Source organism: Poecilia mexicana, unplaced genomic scaffold, assembly GCF_051168715.1.
Source record: "Poecilia mexicana isolate PSO_F unplaced genomic scaffold, ASM5116871v1 scaffold_7, whole genome shotgun sequence".
Lineage (NCBI taxonomy): Eukaryota > Metazoa > Chordata > Actinopteri > Cyprinodontiformes > Poeciliidae > Poecilia > Poecilia mexicana.
This window is the reverse complement of record NW_028263376.1, coordinates 12,192,488-12,211,116: the sequence shown is the minus strand read 5'-3', so window position 1 is coordinate 12,211,116 and position 18,629 is coordinate 12,192,488. Positions and strand designations below refer to the sequence as shown.

Genomic DNA, 18,629 nt, shown 5'->3' with positions numbered 1-18,629 from the left:
ACATTCTTGAAGATTAGCTATTTAACTATGCCTTGGCTATCTGCCAAAGTAAAAAAAAAACAAAAAAACCAAAACAACAAAACCTTGAGCTTAGTTTACTTCAAAGACATCTGTGGTGGCATCAGTCATTTGGAATGCATTCGTTGCATCAACATGCTTTCTTTTTAGTAAATAATCTGAACAGATGAATAGATTAGTTTTTCCCGGTGAAAAACTTGGGAGTCTTACACTTTTGGCGTCTGGATGTTTGGGTTTTGCGGAGTTGCAGGCGATCCGGCCGGGAGTTTCTAGGGGCAGCCACAGGTGTGAATGCCATGTGACTGAGGTCAGGAAGGGGAAAGTGAGAGTGTTCAGCTGTCCGTTTAAATCACTGTGATAGACGAGTATGTTGGAAACCTACCAAGGAAGTGTGTACAGTGAACCTAGCAACGACCTCGCTCTGCAGCACAACCTTTACTGTGTGTGTGTGTGTGTGTGTGTGCGCGTGGGTGTGTGTGTGTGTGTGTGTGTGTGTGTGTGTGTGTGTGTGTGTGTGTGTGAGTAAGAACATTTTCAAGGAAATCCAGCTGCTCTTCCATGCACAGTTGCAAACAGGTTCCACAGAAGCCTGTTGCTTTATTTGCAGTTTTAGTGAAGCACATCAGGACAGTTGCCACATCTGAAAACATCTTTATTTCCATTTTTGAGTGTACTGTATTGCTCCACTTCGCAATAGTGCAAAATTCAACATATTAAAGTCTGTCATAAATAACAAACATATAAATAAACACATATCACAACACCAACCACAAACTTAAAAAAAGAAGAAAAAAAAGAGTCTACAGTCACATTGACATTGCACAAACAGAACTCAGAAACTAAGCAATATATGTACATTTCAATCCAGAGAATGGAGGTTTTTAGTCTTATGTGAATTTGTGCAGCTTGTTATCTTAAAAGTTTACAGAGTAGTCACATTTTTATAAGGCCATCAGAGCTCCACTTCTACCTCATACGCCTTTGCACACTTTAATGAAACTGAAGGTAGTTTTAGAGAGAGAGAGAGAGAAAGAGAGAGAAAGAGAGAGAGAAAAACTAAACGGATAAATAAATCCTTCAAAATAAGGAGAAAAGGCAACTTCTTAGAAGTCTGGAATGATATCACATGAGCTGAACTCAACTATCATTTATAAAAAGGACAAAATGATCATTGTGAGTAGATCAGTTTGACAAAGTAGATTTTACTTGAGATATTTATGCAATGGTAATGCATTTCCTTTATTATTTTAACTGTTTAAACAAAGCTCAACTTATTAACCACAGTTAAAATAGATATGGTTCAATTTAAATAAATGGAATAGGATGGCATCCTCCAGCCAAGTCTATCCATCTTGAGGGGGAAAACAATGCACCTCGATGTGGTTTTGAAAAATAATTTAGGCAAACACAATAAATGCTGTTAGATGTACAGTGAGGTCCAGGGTCATGTGGCAGTGAATAAACATTAAGAAATGCAAATGAATCGCCGCACATCATAACACAGCAAGCAGTCCTCTCGTAGTCTAAACCCACACAAGCGTCTCTCAGACTAAGACATTCTTCTCTGTCATTTCCATTTGTGACATGCACGTCACACGTTAAATAAATATATTTAAAACACTCTTAAATAGTCATCGCTCGGATCCGTTTCTTTCTCTGAGCGTCTTTAAAACTGAATATATTATATTTTATAAATGCATCTACTTCTGTATTATTCGTTCTTTTATATAAATAAAGATCCAAACTCATTCGCAGTTCTGAGGGCCTAGCTTGTCGTTTGTGTCCATGCTTTCTTGCAGCGCTTTTAAACATTGCCCGTTACTGCCACCTAGCGTGGCACAGCAGAACTACAACTACATTTCTCATCTTTTGGGGTGGAAGGGTTTCTGTGTCGATACGTAGTCATGCATGGTACGACCACTGAAAAAAGCTACATTCCAAAAGTAAAATCATTCAGTTTTTATATATATATATCGATATATATTATTGTGAAAAACTCTTGACATGAAAAAAAAAAAGGTTTTGCAGGGAACTACGACATCAAACCAAAAAGGTACAGCACACATTACAGAATAAAGTGCCTACCTTGTTTTACGATATGTGTGTCAAACACTTATCATGGTGGGCACACCTTTTTTTTATTCTAGTTTTATTTATTTATTTTTTTTAAGAAATAAGTTTTGAAGGGTATGGTTTTGATATTCAGGAGAGACTCTGAGGAATCCAGACTAGGTACGGTGCAGTTCAGAGCTAACAGCAACGTGGCAAAAAAGTAAAGAAAAAATGACTAATAGGGAGTAATGATTAGTTTAAAACAACTAAAATTATCATAATTTAATAATACTAATTGTTTATCATCTAATGAGATATATTAAATTATATTTTTATTATCATATGGTAAAGTGTTTTTTTTTACAATTACTTTAAAAGTTGCTGTCTTTAGTTGCTATGTAAAGCAAGTCTGGTTTTAACCAAGTTTGCTAATAATTCTGGAGTGTACCGTACCAAATAAAGAGGCCTCATTCACACGGTGTGCCTTCAGTTCTCCCTCCCCTCGGCGCTCCCAGCAGTCCCTCCTCCTCATCTCACACCGAACAGTTGCGTCTCTTCCCAGATCCAGTCTGGGCTGTAGCAGTGGCGGCCGAAGTCAGCCAAACGGCGACCCCGTGTCAAAGGCTGGTGGAGGACACTGAGAGGGTGGGCGAGGAAGGCGGCGGGAAGTTCAGGAGCTCGAGCACCGCCACGCCGACGCTGCTGCGCCGCGTGAACATGCAGGAGGCCGCAACCCACTTGTTGCTCCGCGGGTTGTACTTCTCGATTGAGTTAAGGCTGGAGCTGCCGTCGTTGCCTCCCACCGCGTATAGCCACCCGTCCATAGCCACCAGGTCGTGAGTGCTCCTAAGAAAATCAGAATATTAAGAAATATTACAATATGTAGGTCTTCCATTAGAAATACATTTTTATTGCAGCTCTGCATGCGCCCATAGACTGTAGCACAGTCTGTCACTTCCCAGCCACATTTTATGCCGTTTTATGATGCATCAGGGGCGTCAAACTCACTTTCATTTCCGGTCACCTCAAGATCACAAATATTCTCAAAAGACCAGCTGCAGTAGAATATACTGACAAAACTACCTATTAAACTTAAAATATTAATAAATAGCTTTCTCTATGTTCAGTGATAAGCTCTTAAAATTTAATAATAATAAGCATGTTTCACATAACTGTAGTTTGGATACTGTATACTTCCAAACTGTAGTTTGGAAGTATACAGAAAAACTGCTTTGATTTGACCTGTAAAATATTTTAGAACAAAACTATTATCTTGAAGGTCATATTTATGTGGCCCTGCCGGCCACATCAAAACCTGTGGCAGACCGGTTTTGGCCCCTGAGCCTCGACTTTGACACATGCTCTCTAGATAAACACAAAATAATGCAGCGGTATGAGGTGGAAGGAAATTATGAATGATTTTTCTTAAATTTTTCCAAATCTATTCTGAGTATGAGTGGAATGCTTTTTTTTTTTTTGTCAAAGCCTAAACCTAAATCTAGCTGACAGTTCGTGGCAAGAGTTGAACATTTATGTTTTTATCCAGTCTCACTGAGCTTGAACCATTTTGCGAAAATGAATAGTCACCAGTCTCTAAATGTGCAAAAGCTGGTAAGAATATACCTCCCAAAAAAGACTTGCAGCCATGATGATAGCAGGAAGTGGTCCAACAGGCTCAGAGGAGAAGAACACAACACTTTTCAAGTGTTAAATCCAGGATATATAATTTCCTTCCACCTCATGAATGTATCCTATTATGTGTTGGTTTACCACTTGAAAAACCCAGTGAAATACATATTAGGTGTATTTTGGACATGATTTACACACATTGATATATCAGTGCAGTGGGATGTTTTAGATAGCGTAAATGGAGACTCACAGGAACTAAATAAGAAAAAAAAAAACCTCAGAGACAAACATGAGTTATTCATGGGCTGTTATCGGGTTTCCGTTCTCTCACATCCAGAAATGAACCTTTGTGTTTGTGTAGGAACAAGTGAATCTGCTGCTGTGTCTAAATGTTCCATCACGAGGCAAATCGGAGCCAACAGGCTGCTGGAAACGTGTGCCTGTTCGTTTTTAAAGACATGAGAAAAGGTTGACTTTTTCTGAAAGGGATGTCCTCCTTCTGCCTGAAGGAGGACAGAAGAGAAAAGACGACATGAAAGGACTGAAATCCTTTAGTTTGAACAGTGGAACGTTATTTACTCCAGGATTTTCTGCTGGACGCGCTACAAAAAGCAGATGAATAAATCACTCTACCTGACAAGAAAGCCTTTAGATTTTTAAAAATGATTACAAAAGAACTCCTCCATTACACGATGGTACTCTTCAAGCCTTCACACCCTCACACGTTTAACACAGGAACATCATTAACTTCAGTAATCTCTGCGGAACCATAGCCACTCACCAGTTGCCACAAGCCCAACAAATACATTACTTCCTCAGGAAGTTAACCTCCCTTGCAGTTAAACGTTTACCGATCTGTGATAGAGAGAGGTTTAACCTACTGAACAGAGTAGTTTTCTAGCTGCCCTTCACCAAACAGAGAAAACCTGCAGCAAGTGTTAACAGACCGCCATCTTCTCTTAAAAGACATGAACTGCACGCTGGCCGAGTCTGAAAAAGGTGGCTGTATTCTGAGAGACGACATTAATCTTAGACTGAGTCTGTTTTTACCATTTTTCCCCATCAAAGGAAGACAGAGACTCATCAGAGCTGCAAACCTGAACAAACCCGAGTTTTTCTGTGAGAGGCAGCAGACACCATCAGAACAGAAAATATATATTTATTTTACAAACTTGTTAGAATTTGTTTGGTCTACTTTTTCATGTCTGCTCATTCAATTTATCCATGAATAAATTATTTGCGGTTTGTTCTCTTCCTAATTGATGCCCTACACATTTCCAACACACTCCCTTAAAATGTTGTCCCCAAACTACCGATAAATCGTCAGTCACTATTTACAGAAGACTAAAACATTTATTGGATTAGAATGACTGAAGAGTTTTCTGCAGCTTTTTGTTTGAAGGATAAAACCGGGATATCTGTAAAATGTCGATGCCCGTTCAGGGTGTCGTTGCCTCCTACTGCTGAAGCAGGAGGCAGAACTGGGTCATCCTGATGGTTCAGCCGGTTAGGGTGCGTCTCATTTCATTAGCTTTCCTGAAAACAATCCAGGTTATTCATCGTCTCTCCCACATTCTTTCTCTCAAATCTTTCAACGTCGCAGCATAGAGCCAAAAACAACATAGAGAAAGAGAAACTAAAAAAAACACAACATAGCTTTAGATATGTCTAACTTTGTAATACTTAAAGAAACGATGGTGGGTCAGTGAGGTTTTCCTGCTGCAATATGGCTGACAAGGCTGCCCTGCACGGGACAGTGAAAGGAGCTAAAAGTGAAGAAGTGTCTCAGCTGCAGCAGGAAGTGTTTTAGTGTTGTACATTGTAACCGGTTGAACAATGTTGTCATTGTCATCCAAAGCAGAACCATCCAGTTCTTCACAGCTTTCTTTCTCATTGTGCACTTATGTCACGTTTTATATCCATATTGCGTTTCATTGATTAATTCTATTTTGCCCTAATCTGCAGAAGATCCCAAATAAATGTCTACTATTTTTATGCTACTTATTTTAGCTGATGGTTACTGCTTGAAATAACTAATGCTGCAGATGTTTTAAGTGCCATGGCTCCTACCGTTTGTCTGTGATGTTTACGTTTTGGGTTTCTTCCGGTTTTTAGACGTGACATCACCTGCAGTGTTTGCGTTGCTGCAGACTGACCTGCGTATGTTCATGGGAGCGACTCCTTCCCAGGTGTTTGTCTTCGGGTTGAAGCGCTCCACTGAGTTCAGGCAGCTGGTGCCGTCGTTGCCCCCCGCCACGTACAGCATGCCGTCCAGCACGGCCACCCCCGCGCTGCTGCGCCGGCTCAGCATGTTGGCGATGGCCGTCCACGTGTTGCTCTGTGTGTCCAAAACGAGACGCTGAGAATTAGCGACGCGTCCGCACTGCAGATTTAGCTGAAGTGATGCGTTTTCGACTGGAAGGTTCAGTGAAACTAAAGCAGCCAACATTTCTGAGGATACATTTGTGAGCGGTTTACCTGCGGGTCGTATTTCTCCACCGTTGCCAGATGCGAGGAGCTGTCGTAGCCTCCCACCGCATACAAGCTGCCGTCTGGAGGGAGAATAGGGAGTAAACGCGGTACGTAAATATTAGCAGACAAATACCAAGGCAGCAACTCCCTCTGTATCTCTGAGACTAAAATAAAATCAGAGGATATAAACGTGCAATAGATCAGCTGTTTAAATCTCTCTTCCCACCCAGAGTCGCAACTCGAACGTATCTCCTTCTGGTACTCATCGCTGCAATTGATGTCCACGTACTGGTCAGAGGGTCGTAACGCTCCGCGCTACAAGAGAGAAGAAGATCCGCGTTTACTAAAATTACTCTGGCAGTCTAACATCAGATCCACACAGAAGAAACAGCATACGATTAAATTCACAATGTCCTGCCATAACTGTTCAAACTCCTTGCAGTTTTTCGCATTTTTGTTTTATAGGATTCCCAGTGAGGCGATTCCTTTTTTAAAATAGCTTAAGCTTAGTCATATTGGACAAATATTCTGAAGTAGCATCGCCACAGCACCATATTTTACTCTGAGGGTGTCGTCTTTCAAGGTGATGTCCTGTGTTGGACGTCGGCCACACGGCGATTTGAAAGTAGGCCAGCCTTGCAGCTCTGGTTGTGTGCTTTCCACCACACCCAGCTTTTTGTTTGTAAGCCAAAAAACATAAGCCTGCTCTCATCTGACTGGAAGAATAGCCTCACCGCATGATGCAGCCACCACCATGTTTCACAGATTGTATGTAGGGGTATCAAAACAGAACTAAAAGCAAATCTTGAAAATCATCTTTTTATTATTTTTTCCCCCTTCCACAGACATACAACTTTAATACCTGGGAGTTTGTGGTTGTAAGAAAACTTCAAGGGACATAAACTGTGGATTTAAAATATCAAGGAGTTACGTTTGTCAAAATTTAGGTCTGTGTTTACCTGTTCAGACAGGAGGCGCCATCATATCCCCCAGCAGCATACAGCAGGCCGTGCAGAACAGCTACACCCAGACAACTCCGCCTCGTTCCCATGGAAACCTCCGGCTGCCAGGAGTTGGTGATGGGATCGTAGGACTCCACGGTTGCGAGGTCTGAGGTGCCATCGTACCTTAAGAGAAAGGTTTGTCGCAGAATGTCAGCGTGGTTTCCTGCACTCACTCTGAGGAAATTTTGCTTCCTGCCTAAAGGTTGCAAAGAGGCAGACCTCAAAGATAAAGGAAATTAGATGGTTATAATCAGATTCAAGGACGAACAAATAAAGACATGGTCTGTCTTTATTTTTATTGAAGCACAAGTCTGTTAGTGAAAAGTCAAAGCTTTGAATAAACAAGACTGACAGTTTTTTAGACCTTGAGATAACAGTGTGTTGATCTGTGATAAGACGGGGATCGCCCATGTTCAGCAGAGCAGTTAGCGCCAGAAAACACGCAGACAGGTGTTTCAGTCAGGGTAAGGAATGACCTCCGCTTAAGCTGTGCACTAAAGATTAGTCCCCAAATCTTCCATTTCCTGGCACCAGTTCATGTTTTATTAAAGGTCACCTCTGTGGGTGTCATCACTCACCCTCCGACAGCATAGAGTCTGTTCCCGATGGCTGCCACACCGACTCGTGCGCGCCTGGTGGACATGGATGCCACCATGTGCCAGCGGTCTGTCCTGGTGTCGTACGCCTCGCAGTCTCCGTGGATGGCGAAAAGGCTGCCTCCACCTGCAACAGAAGTTCATTTTTGTAAGTGCATTAAATATGCAAGAAAAAACAAAAAAAATCCAGGTGCATTTTCCAAATGTACCCTGACGGGTACCTTCAGGGGCACACTGACCGACGGCAAAGAGCACAGGGCTGGCCCCCTCACAGCGCCGAGGGCGCGTCCGGCTGTTGCTCAGCACCCCCCTCTGCTCGGGCATCAGGTGGTACTTCAGAGCCTCGATCAGCAGATCTTTGCACTCCGAGTGGTGACGCACCAGCAGCTCCGTATCGACGTTGCTCATCAGGAAGTCTCGCCTCAGCAGAGGCAGCCGCACGCACTTCATCAGCTGGTGAGACACGGCAGAGGTGATCGATACGGAGGAGGTGGGGGAAGGAAAATCGGTTGCGTTTTCCTCCCGACTTACCCAAGGCACATGCTGCCTGCGTCCATCGATGTCATGTTTCACCCAGGTCAGCACGGCGCGGTACACCTCCTCCTCTGACGGCACATTCAGATTATCACTTGAGATCAGGTCAAGCACCTGAAGAAACATGACGAGTAAAATTCAGCTTCACCACCACCAAAGGGGGCTTTCTTTCTAATTAAAAAAAAAACAATAAAATGAAAAATACAGAAAAAAAACTAATATAAAGCCGATCTGAATATTTTAACTCTGTCCATTCTCTCACAAACTCAAACCAGCTTCCCTGTCCCTGCCAAAGAAGAGTATCCCCACAGCATGATGCTGCCACCAACGTGTTCCATCATGTGGATGGTGTGTTCAGCATAGTTTAGTTTTTTTTTGCAGAAGGACAAAGATTACATATTGATCTCAACTGAGTATCTTCTTTTGTCTTTCCGTTAATAACTACTGTTGAAATGTAAAACAGGTAAACTGTTTTTTACTGCAGCTGAACTCTCTTATCTTCCTTCCTCCTCGTCTTAATTTCAAAATGCCACCAAAATGGAATCAGTCCAGATTAAATCCAGTTAAACATGCACACACACATAAACCTTTCCGTTTTTAAATCATGGTCTCTGTGCCGTTATCACGATGTATTTAAAGCTGCCATTATTCCGAGCACATAAAAACAAACGCAGCAGTCTGAGTGGCTGCCTGGCACTGTTCCCAGGTCAGCGCTAAGCTGGCCAGGCTGCAGGGGGAAAGGAGCGGCCAGCCGTCGGCTTTCCTGGCCGCAGCGACACTTTGCTGCCGCTGAGGAACACAGCCTCATCTAATCCACAGTTGCAGAAAGAGAGAGAGAGATAGAGAGAGAGAGACAGCTCAGGCCCCACCCTGCAGCCACTGCTGCCTCTGCATGCACATACTGCATCACGAGTTTACTAAAGAAGGAAAAACTCTACAAACAAACCATTAGCAGTAACCGTCCTCTTACTGGCGGTAAGGAATGCAATAAGCATGAACGACATGAGTTCCAGCAGACATTAAGACACAGCCATCACGCTTCAAAATGTCATGCGTGTGATGTTAAATCAGTGAGCCATCAAACCAAGCCGACTAGTCACAATCCTGTCACGCCTTCTTGATTTTCCCCCTCAGAGAACATAAAAAAATTAAAAATATGGGGAATATTTCACAGCCCTGTGAACTTCGAGTCTTTCAGAGCGGAGAGGATATACATCTAGATTTGGTGCAGATTTGGACCAGTTGTGGACAGAAAAAAGGAAAAAGCCACAGGAAAGAGAAGAAAGGGTCTGAAGGAAAACTGTATATCTTTAATTTGCTTTAATGTAGCTTAACTGTTGGTGCTTTAATGGCGTGCGCCCACACAGTGAGAGCAGATTCAGTTTGAGGCCTTTGAAGGGCTGAAACATGGTGAGGCTTAGCGTTCGACTCCCGTGGAGCGTCATCGCTTCACTGCTGCAGAAACCATGGAGATAATGGGGAGCGGTGTCTGCAGCTGTGTGTTTTTAAGCCACTGTCGTCTGACGTTTTGTTTTTCTCCTTTAGAGAAACTAGAAATTTTACCAAACACTTTTGAAGATCCTTCTAAATCTAATGACATTGGTGCTGAGCTTTTTGCTCTCAACACATTACAGAAAAAATACAGATTGAAAACAGAAAACACAACATACAAATAAAATCCAGTGGAAAAGTTTAGCATCACCAGCAGACCGGACAAAATCAGAAGAATCGCCAGACAATTAATTCAAGTCATTTAACCAGAACTAATAAGGAATAATTTGTTTATAATGTAAAGATGGAAGGTGCAGTAAGGACAGTCCCATTTTGTAAGATAATCCTGATTAAAGCAGAAACAAACTCCTCTTACATCATAATTGGTCTTCTTTTAAACAGTTATAGCAGCTAAATTTGAACTGTATGTTGTTAGCTGACCAATCCCAGCAATCATGCCACATTTTATTTAGCTTGTCCAAAAAATTTCAAATGACCTCTAAAATAGGAACAGTGCCATTTCTCATATAAATAAAGAAAAAGTCTTTCCAAATGAGTAAGATCTTGCTTTAATAGTGCACTTGCAATAATTAATAGTACAAATTTTGAAGTTTGAAAACGGACAGCTCTTACACTTTCACTATATAGTACAATATCCTGCATACCTGCAAATTACAAAGGACATCCTACATTTTTCTCTGGAGCACAGAGCAGAATTACCCCACCTGATCCAAAGCAGAGCCATTTCCCCTTTACTACCCCTGAATTAGTTTTCCACAATGGGCTGAGTTTGAAGATGCGCTTCCACCTATATGGCCCTGAAAGGTTGTGGAAAGTAGCTGCATTGTCATGACTTCCAGGGTTTCCTCCTTAAATGAGGCTCAATTACCAAATAAAGCAGCTACTGATTACGCTGCAAAAGAAACAAAAAACAGTTTGATCCAGGAAACCTTCACTCCTGTGAATCAGGCCAGTCTGAAATTGTAAAATTTAACTAAAGTGACACAACTTTCCGTGGCCTGCGGAGTGCAATGAATCATCAATCATATATTTGCCATTATGAAATGAAACCTAATAATTTTGCACCCGTTTGGAAAAATAATTCTCACTTCAGGTATTTTTTTGGCTATACGCAAATGAGGGCTAATGTGATTATACCACAGTCACGCAGTGCTTTAAATGACACAACAATTAGCACAGTAAATAAGAGGAGTCTGGTCTTTTCTCTTAAAACCCTTCATTTATTTTCTCTACTTGTTTCATCCTCCTCTGGGTCACAGTGGAAGCTGGAGTCCATCAGAAAACCAGGACAGGTCACCAGTCCATCAAAGGCCCTTGGCCTAAAATGTTTCTCATATTTAGGCAGACTGTGTCAGGTTCACTGCACATATTAATGAAACTGACACGGCATTTATTTCTATTCACTAAGCCTTCTTTGTTAATGTGTTAAGTATGTGTCATTACCTATTAACACCCAAATACCAATTTAATCCAGGACTCCTTGTATATTTTACCACATAAATAATAATATATTGGTTCATCCAATAAGAAAAGGCTTCAGAGGAGATCAGGCTAATAAATGAAACCAATTTGCAGCTTTGCAAGCTAACCCGATAATAAGAGAAACAGATTAGCTGCAAAATTGATAACTTGTATATACTTCATATCCATCTCTGCTCTTGAAGGACTTATAAGTATAGCTACTAAATTGGTGGATAAATCTATTCTAAAATTGGATTAAACTGGTGACAATAACATACTGGAGCCAGAATAGAAACCCTCATTGATATGCAAGAGGCGTAAACGTGGTTGTTTGCTCTATAAACAGTAGAGCAGCTGTGAAAATGTCACTGGCTTTACCTAATTACCACTTCCAGGACTGGAGCAGCAGCACTGCTGCAGCTGAACCCGAACAGGAGTGAGTGGTGCTTCAGCTGAGCTGATGTAGCAGATAAACCGGACAACAAGCCCTGAGGAATGATAATACCTCGGGAGGAAAGGAGTCAACAGAAAACACAGGGAGGAAAGAGGCTTCTTACAGGATGTCCCACCCACAACCATTTATCCAGGGCCAGTCCCACTGGAGACGACCAGCGATCCCCATCCCTGAAAACATAGCTCCACAGGGAAGCATGGTGGTGGCCTCATCATGCTGTGTTAATGCTACATCTCAACAGGGACAGGAAAGCTGCTCAGAGTTGGTGGGAAGATGGATAGAGCTAAACATGTGACAATCATGGAAGAAAACCTGTTAGAAGCAAAACATACCTAAATACAACCAAAGCCGCCATCTGATGCTATAGATTGACACTTATTTTAGTGTTGAAATGTCCCATTCAAAGTTCAGATCTAAATTTGAGTAAGAATCTGCAGCAAGACTTGAAAATTGATTGACATATGCTCTACACTTAGGTCGTAACTGCACTTCACAGTGTGTTTCTTTATGTTCCATCATAAAATCCTAATAAAATACAAGAAAGTTTTTGGTTTCAATGTTTCTTGAAAAAAAAGTTGAAGAATAAAAAAAGTAAATAAAATGGGAATGCTTTATATAACATGTTCCAATTCGACGACCTGCTCATAGAAAAACACAGGAAAGGTAGACAGCTTCACGGCCCCACAGTGAGAAAACCGCTATTAAAATTCATCAGGATGAGTCAGCAGAGCGCACAGCGGGAGGCAGAGACAGGCAGCAGCCCACCCACCTGTTTCAGCGGCAGCAGCATGAACTCCTCTGTCTTGGACACTTCCACAAAGTGCTGCAGCACGTACTTGTGCGCCGACTTGAGCAGGTCGCTGCAGGAGTGCGTGTCTGCGAAGCCTCGGATGCCCAGGCAGTTGGAGGGGTCCAGCTGACTGAGGAGGAACTTGCAGCACGCGTCCCTCACCCCGTTGAGCTGCAGCAGGCTCGCTGCTGGAAGCAAGGTCTAGAAACAAGGCAATTTACAAGTGGGGGCGGGGGGTAAGAGTAATATTTCTTTTTATATTTTCATGTTCAATTTGGCCAATAATTTAGGAAAATCTCAACCTCACCTGCACGTTACCTTCCCCGACTACGATCTCCGCTGTGTAGGCATACTGGACGAGCTGCTCCAAAGCCTGAGGGTCGATGTCGTGGAGGGTCACGTGAGTCTGCCGGCTCTCGGACATCTCGTCTGCACGCCCACACAGAACCAAATCAGCCGAGCGGCGGCCAGCAAGTCATTACTCCTCAAACTTCCCGATAAAAATCCCCTCCCTCTTCAGTCATGTTTGAAGCATGGCATCTGCTAACGTATACAACCCTGCTGCTACATGTAAGCACCACTCATTTCCTCCCGTCTATTTAATGAGATGTTATGACAGAGACATATTTTTTTTGCTAGTTTGTTAAACATAAACAGCAGAAATATGCAGGAGCTCCTGCAAAGCAGTTTGAGGTGTAGAGGGCGGTGTCTGAAGAGCGACTCGTCTGACCACCTGCACCTCAGACAGGAACAGAGCTGAGGAAACGATGAGCTGCAAAGGATGTCGGGGCTTCAACTTGACAACAAAAGGAAATGCTTGAAGTTTGCAGTCAGAGGGTATTCTGTCTCAGCCTTCCTAAGACCGACCTTGATAGATTTCAGATAAAACACGGCCTCACAAAAGTATTTATATCCTTTACACTTTCCAATATTTTATGATGTTACGACCATAAGCTTAAACGTGTTTTATTTGGATTTTATATAATGGACCGACACACAATAGTGCATAATTTTGAAGAGGAATCATTTTTATTTAAACCTACTTAAAAAAAAAAAAAATTGAGTCAATAGTAGCTGTTAGTGGTTTGTTTGTACAAGCTTTTCCCATTTTTCCATATGGATATGGATATGTTTCAAAATATCCGTGCTTACATTTTGGATGTGAAGAGCTGTGCATCGCGATACGAGAGGTTGCAAAGCAAAACATCTCAACTTGCATGGCTAAATATTCAACGGCAACATCGTCACATGGAGGTAGAATCAATTTGAGCTTGTGAGTAAGATTATCACGTGTGAAAAAAATTCCACACAAACAGGCTCTGCAATGTGAAGTTGTTGAAAATAAATTGCAAATGAGATTTGTGTTTATATGCAACAATGTTTCCACTATGGCAACAGGACAGTAAACACAACTTCTTGACTCTGTTGCTGTGCGCGTTCAGCTGTCCACTCCCTGTGTGACTTTTGAAACATTTCTTGTAGTTGTTTGTATCAAAACTCAAGTTGTGTCTGCAGAGGCAAGAGCAGAGCATGCCTGAGGAGTTGTATTCAAAGCTTGATGTTTTGGGGGGGGGGTTTCTTTAAATTTCTCCACAACTTTCTCCGTGACCAATCTGCTGTGCTCCCAAGTCTTCATAATAATGTTTACAGAAATGATTTATACTGAGATTCATTTTTTCGCTCGGGGACTCTGTTCACTGATTAAATGCTCTGGATTTTATTGAAGGACGCAAAAGTAAAGGGGACCAAATACAAAAGCACACTGCTTTTTTGTACATTGTTTTTGCACAAAAAAAAATGTTTGAAAATGGTTTGAAGAGTTTTAAATACTTTTCTAAAGTAGAGCATTAAAGTAGATGATCTGGTCAACTCACTGGTAAACATGGCATGGAAGTAAGGGCTGCAGGACGCCAGCACCACTTTGTGCGCCTTGATTTCCTTGTTGGAGACGTGAAGCACGATGTCACACAGCAGGCCGCGCTGTCGCATCCTGTTCATCGAGACGAACGAGTCGTGATAGTGCCGCTTCGAGTTGTGCGAGATGCTGTGCCCATCGCGGTTGAGCAGCTGCATGCCCCCCTCCATCATGATGCCTGGCGCTGCCGTGGTGGGTTTGTGTTTGGGCCGCACACTGGGCAACTGCAACGTTTAAAAAAAAAAAAAAAAAAAAAAGGTGTCATTAGTACCTTACTTGTTTGATTCCTTGAGTCTTGAGGGATTAGGCAGGTGGTTTGACAGGTGTCCTGAGCCTTCATCATAAATATCGTCACGGTGGTAGAAGCCATCTTGTCAGCGGTGACAGGAGGCCCGGCCAGCGTGGCAGAAACCAAAGTACGACAACAAAGTGCAGCTGGATGCAAAGTGCTGACGGGATTTTATGACAGTCGAGTCTAATTAGATTCCACTTTGACAGCTGAAGTGTCAAAGGTTTTCTCCCTTAAATAATCTTAAACCAAATAATTCGATTTTTTTATTATTTTTTTTTATTTATTTACAATTTCTTCTGACTTATTCCGAGGCAAAATGTATGAGAATGTGAAAATGTGTTTGTTGAATCTTAAGGAAACACACAGGAAGCAACAGACAACACAGTAAGGCTCCACAATACACTGTTATTGCAATATCAGTGTGTTCAAAATTGATTAGAGACACACCAATCGATCAACATCCACGTCTTTCTTTGTTATCAGTGATCGACTGGTGAAGTACAGTAAAATACTATTTTATTCCCTATTTAATGTTTTATACTCAATCATTTTTTTCCAATAAATGTACCAACCAACTCTGGTGCACTCTTTTTAGTTCAGTAATGAGATAAATATTACAGACATATGCTTCGATGCATAGATCGTGACAATCTTATTGTTCCTTCTTTTTCTGTCGCATTCAAAACAATCTGACACAAACTTCCATCAAATACATTAACTGATGCGTTGATACCTTAAAAGAAAAACAAACCTTAGAATACAATTTAATGAGCACAGACTGATTCATGTATTTTTTTTATATTTTTTTGAGAGGCCTACATGCCAATCATAAGTCCCTACATAGAACCAAGTTTTGGCTGGAGCCCAAAACTAACAACTGGTAGAAAACAAATGAAAGACTTCCTTCCTAAGCCACCTGGTCTATTCGCTGTGTCCCAAATGCTAATGTCCCTCACATACCTTCTTCCACTAGTCATAAGGCATAGATAGAAACACAAAGAAAAAAACAAATGGCAGGATATTTACTTCACGGTCCGAACAATGTGGTGCACACATAACAGCAGAACACTTGGCTTGCCACTAGTTCAATTAGCCCTGCAGCAGGTTTTGTTAAAATCCTTTATCAAGATACACGAGGTTCATTTAACTTCAGTCTATTTTAAATGGGGGAGTTTCAGTTTCACAACTTAGGCAGTGGACGTTTTTAAAAAGTTTTTAATAACCACTTCATGTTATGTTCTGGTTATATTATTGTTCTTCTGCTTTAAGACCTCATGACTGCTTTTGACAATACTAGAGCTAAATAGTTGGACTCCCATCTATAAGCTTGGTGAATGTGTCCTCTCTTCTTCACGTTCTTGAACAGTGCCTCAAGGCTCTCTTCTTGGGCCCATAACATTCACACTCCACAAACTCTCCTTGGACTCCATCTTAAAGAAACGTCACATCCCTCACATGAATGTGCAATTAAAGTCTAACAGTTTTCTTTCTCTTGAACTGTGTTTTGTTTGCTTGCTAACATCTAAAGTTGATTTTAACCTTCAGACACAAATAAAGTCTTTGGGAGGGAAAAAAAGGTTTCTGTAAGCCAAGGCTTTTATCACAGATAAAGTGCTTCTTTTGAGGTCATTTAGTGACCTCAAAATGGTGATTTGTGATTTTATTACCTTCAGACTGGTACATGTTACCTTTAGCTGGTACCTCCAGCCATCCTTATCAAAGCTCTGGTAGGTCCAGCTTATCGCTACACTGTTAACTTGGATGAGAAAGTAGGAAAATTTCATTCCTGTCTGCACAGGATCAACTTTAAGATTTTATTTCTGACATGCAAACGGTCAAGCTCTGAGGTATCTATGTACCTTTTAGATTTCACTTCAGTCGGATAGTGTCTTGCTCCAAGTTTTTTTAAGGGGGTGATCAAGGATTTTGCAGATTTACACATGTTTAAAAATTGTGTGGGTATTTTTATTTTATTACTTTTTAAATGTCTGTTCAGGCTTTTTCCTTTGCCTTTATATAGGCAGTATTTAAAAAGATCCCTGTTTAAATAGATTTCAGTTGACATGTCAGTGAAAATAAAGGGGAATGGTGCTCAAGTAACCCACTAAGAATATCAGAGCAAATTCACAACTCCCACAATTTCCTCCTGAAGAAATATTGACCAGTCTGAAGTCCACGTTTCACATACAACGTAAGCACAAGTCTACAGTTGTTGCTGCATCTTGACAATATCCACCAGCTCTCCCAACTGCACACTCTCCAGTATCCCACCGACATCTCAAATGTCATCACAGCTGCCTGGCGACCAGCTCCGGGTCCCATTTTTCCAAGACACAATAGACCACAGAAACACCAACTGTACTCCACAATCAGAAGACAATCCCCTCTGAGGCTCCAGAGGGAATACTGCTGCAAACTGAGACGTGCACACACAGGAGGGCTGAGCCTGATGTGACAGCACTGGATCACAGTTAAAACTAAAGAGCTGATCACCTTTCTTCCTTTCTGTCTCTGGCTGACATCCTGCTTGACACTGTCGAAAACAAATGTTTCGTAGCACAAGAGTTGTTCTTGAGTGAAATCTGAGCAATCCTCAACCTCCACTACATCTATTTTAATCAAGAGCACCCATCAGCTGCAGCTGCAGGAAAGAATGGATGTCCAATTTCTTTACCGGTGGTCGTGTTGCGGGTATCCTTGGACACTGCGTCCTCTTCGGAGTGATGGGAGAGAAATCACCAACTGTCTCAGTCACGCTGCCTTAAGATCGGTACCATCGTCTGGCTGTTATGTCCATATTCTGACCACAGCAGCATAGGAAATATGAAGAAAGCCCCTGTTTTGTGCTGTATGCACTGACGTCAATGCAAAAAAAGAACTGCATGAAAGCAGACATCGGTTTGTTAAGGTGGAGCCACTTCAGCTCAGAGTCCCAATAGCGAAACTGCTCAGGCTGCCTCAGTGTAAAGCCGCAGTAATAAAGACGCCCTAATGAAGCCCCATCACACGAGTAACTGGTAACCCAACACAAAGAATGTGGTCGTGAAAAGATAACACAACAGACAGAGTTAAAAGCCACCTTTTGTTTGGTCTGATCAGGAAGTGCGTTTGGTAAACACTTCCTCGCTGTCGCGAAAGGGCGGGGTTTGCCATAGCCGTATTATTGTTGAGAGGTTGGTCATTTCGGCTAGCCCAGACCAAAAATCAAACGTCCACCAACTAGCTCTGGCGATTCAATATTTATACATGTAACGTTACGCTGTTTAGCATAAGCGTCAGATACATATTATATCATTATTTTTCTAAATTGAAACATCAGCATCAGGTTACGAAGTATTTAATCCAAAATCTATTGTTACAGTGTGTGCTAGCTAGCTAAACTAGCATTGTCTTAGTTTGACAATCGGCTCGGTCTAGAAATAAAGGAGGCAGTCCTCACCCGCAGCCGCCTCCGGTGTCGATGTGACAGCGCTGATTTCTGTCGGTTCGTAAGCTTGCCCAGGTTTGTGGTCATGTAAAGCAACGGATAAATAGAAAGTGAGAAGCAAAACTAGTCTCCCAGTTTGGGATTATTTAATTTAAACCTCACGTGCCGCATCAAAACACTGCTCACTCTTGTGTGCGGACGCGGAGCTCTGGCTGTAAATATAAAGGTTGACGTCAACACTTGGATTAATTTGTGTTTTCCAAATTAAGTCATAATTTTTGAAAGAGCTTTTTCTTTTCTTTTTTTTCAAGTCACTCTACGTACAAGTGTCACCTTGAGTGCATTTAATATTTGGGATAACTATATTAAGTTAGTTAGAATTACAAGTAATGAAACCCGCACACGAGAAACATAAAATCAATTATGTGGGTGAGCACCATTTTTCACCCTGCGAGGCAAGCGGGGGCGAGGCT

The 18,629-nt window shown here is 41.8% G+C and overlaps 1 protein-coding gene across 3 annotated transcripts; it reads right to left on the bottom strand.

Moving 5' to 3' along the window:
• Nucleotides 1–653: 653 nt before the first annotated feature.
• klhl17 (kelch-like family member 17) lies at nt 654–18,531 on the bottom strand. Of its 3 annotated transcripts, XM_014985853.2 has the most exons (12): nt 18,169–18,529; nt 14,397–14,661; nt 12,830–12,951; nt 12,502–12,723; nt 8,303–8,419; nt 8,011–8,224; nt 7,754–7,898; nt 7,131–7,298; nt 6,398–6,486; nt 6,178–6,251; nt 5,856–6,037; nt 654–2,916 (listed from the first exon to the last, which is right to left on the bottom strand). In XM_014985853.2, exons 1-12 carry the CDS (start codon nt 18,241–18,243, stop codon nt 2,688–2,690), a joined length of 1,902 nt encoding a protein of 633 aa, XP_014841339.1. In that variant the 5' UTR covers nt 18,244–18,529; the 3' UTR covers nt 654–2,687. The 3 variants fall into 3 exon arrangements, with proteins under 3 accessions (XP_014841339.1, XP_014841338.1, XP_087863191.1); XM_014985852.2 differs by having other exon boundaries at nt 8,011–8,419; nt 18,169–18,531; XM_088007065.1 differs by lacking the exon at nt 18,169–18,529 and adding an exon at nt 17,404–18,043 and having other exon boundaries at nt 8,011–8,419.
• Between the last annotated feature and the right edge of the window lie 98 nt (nt 18,532–18,629).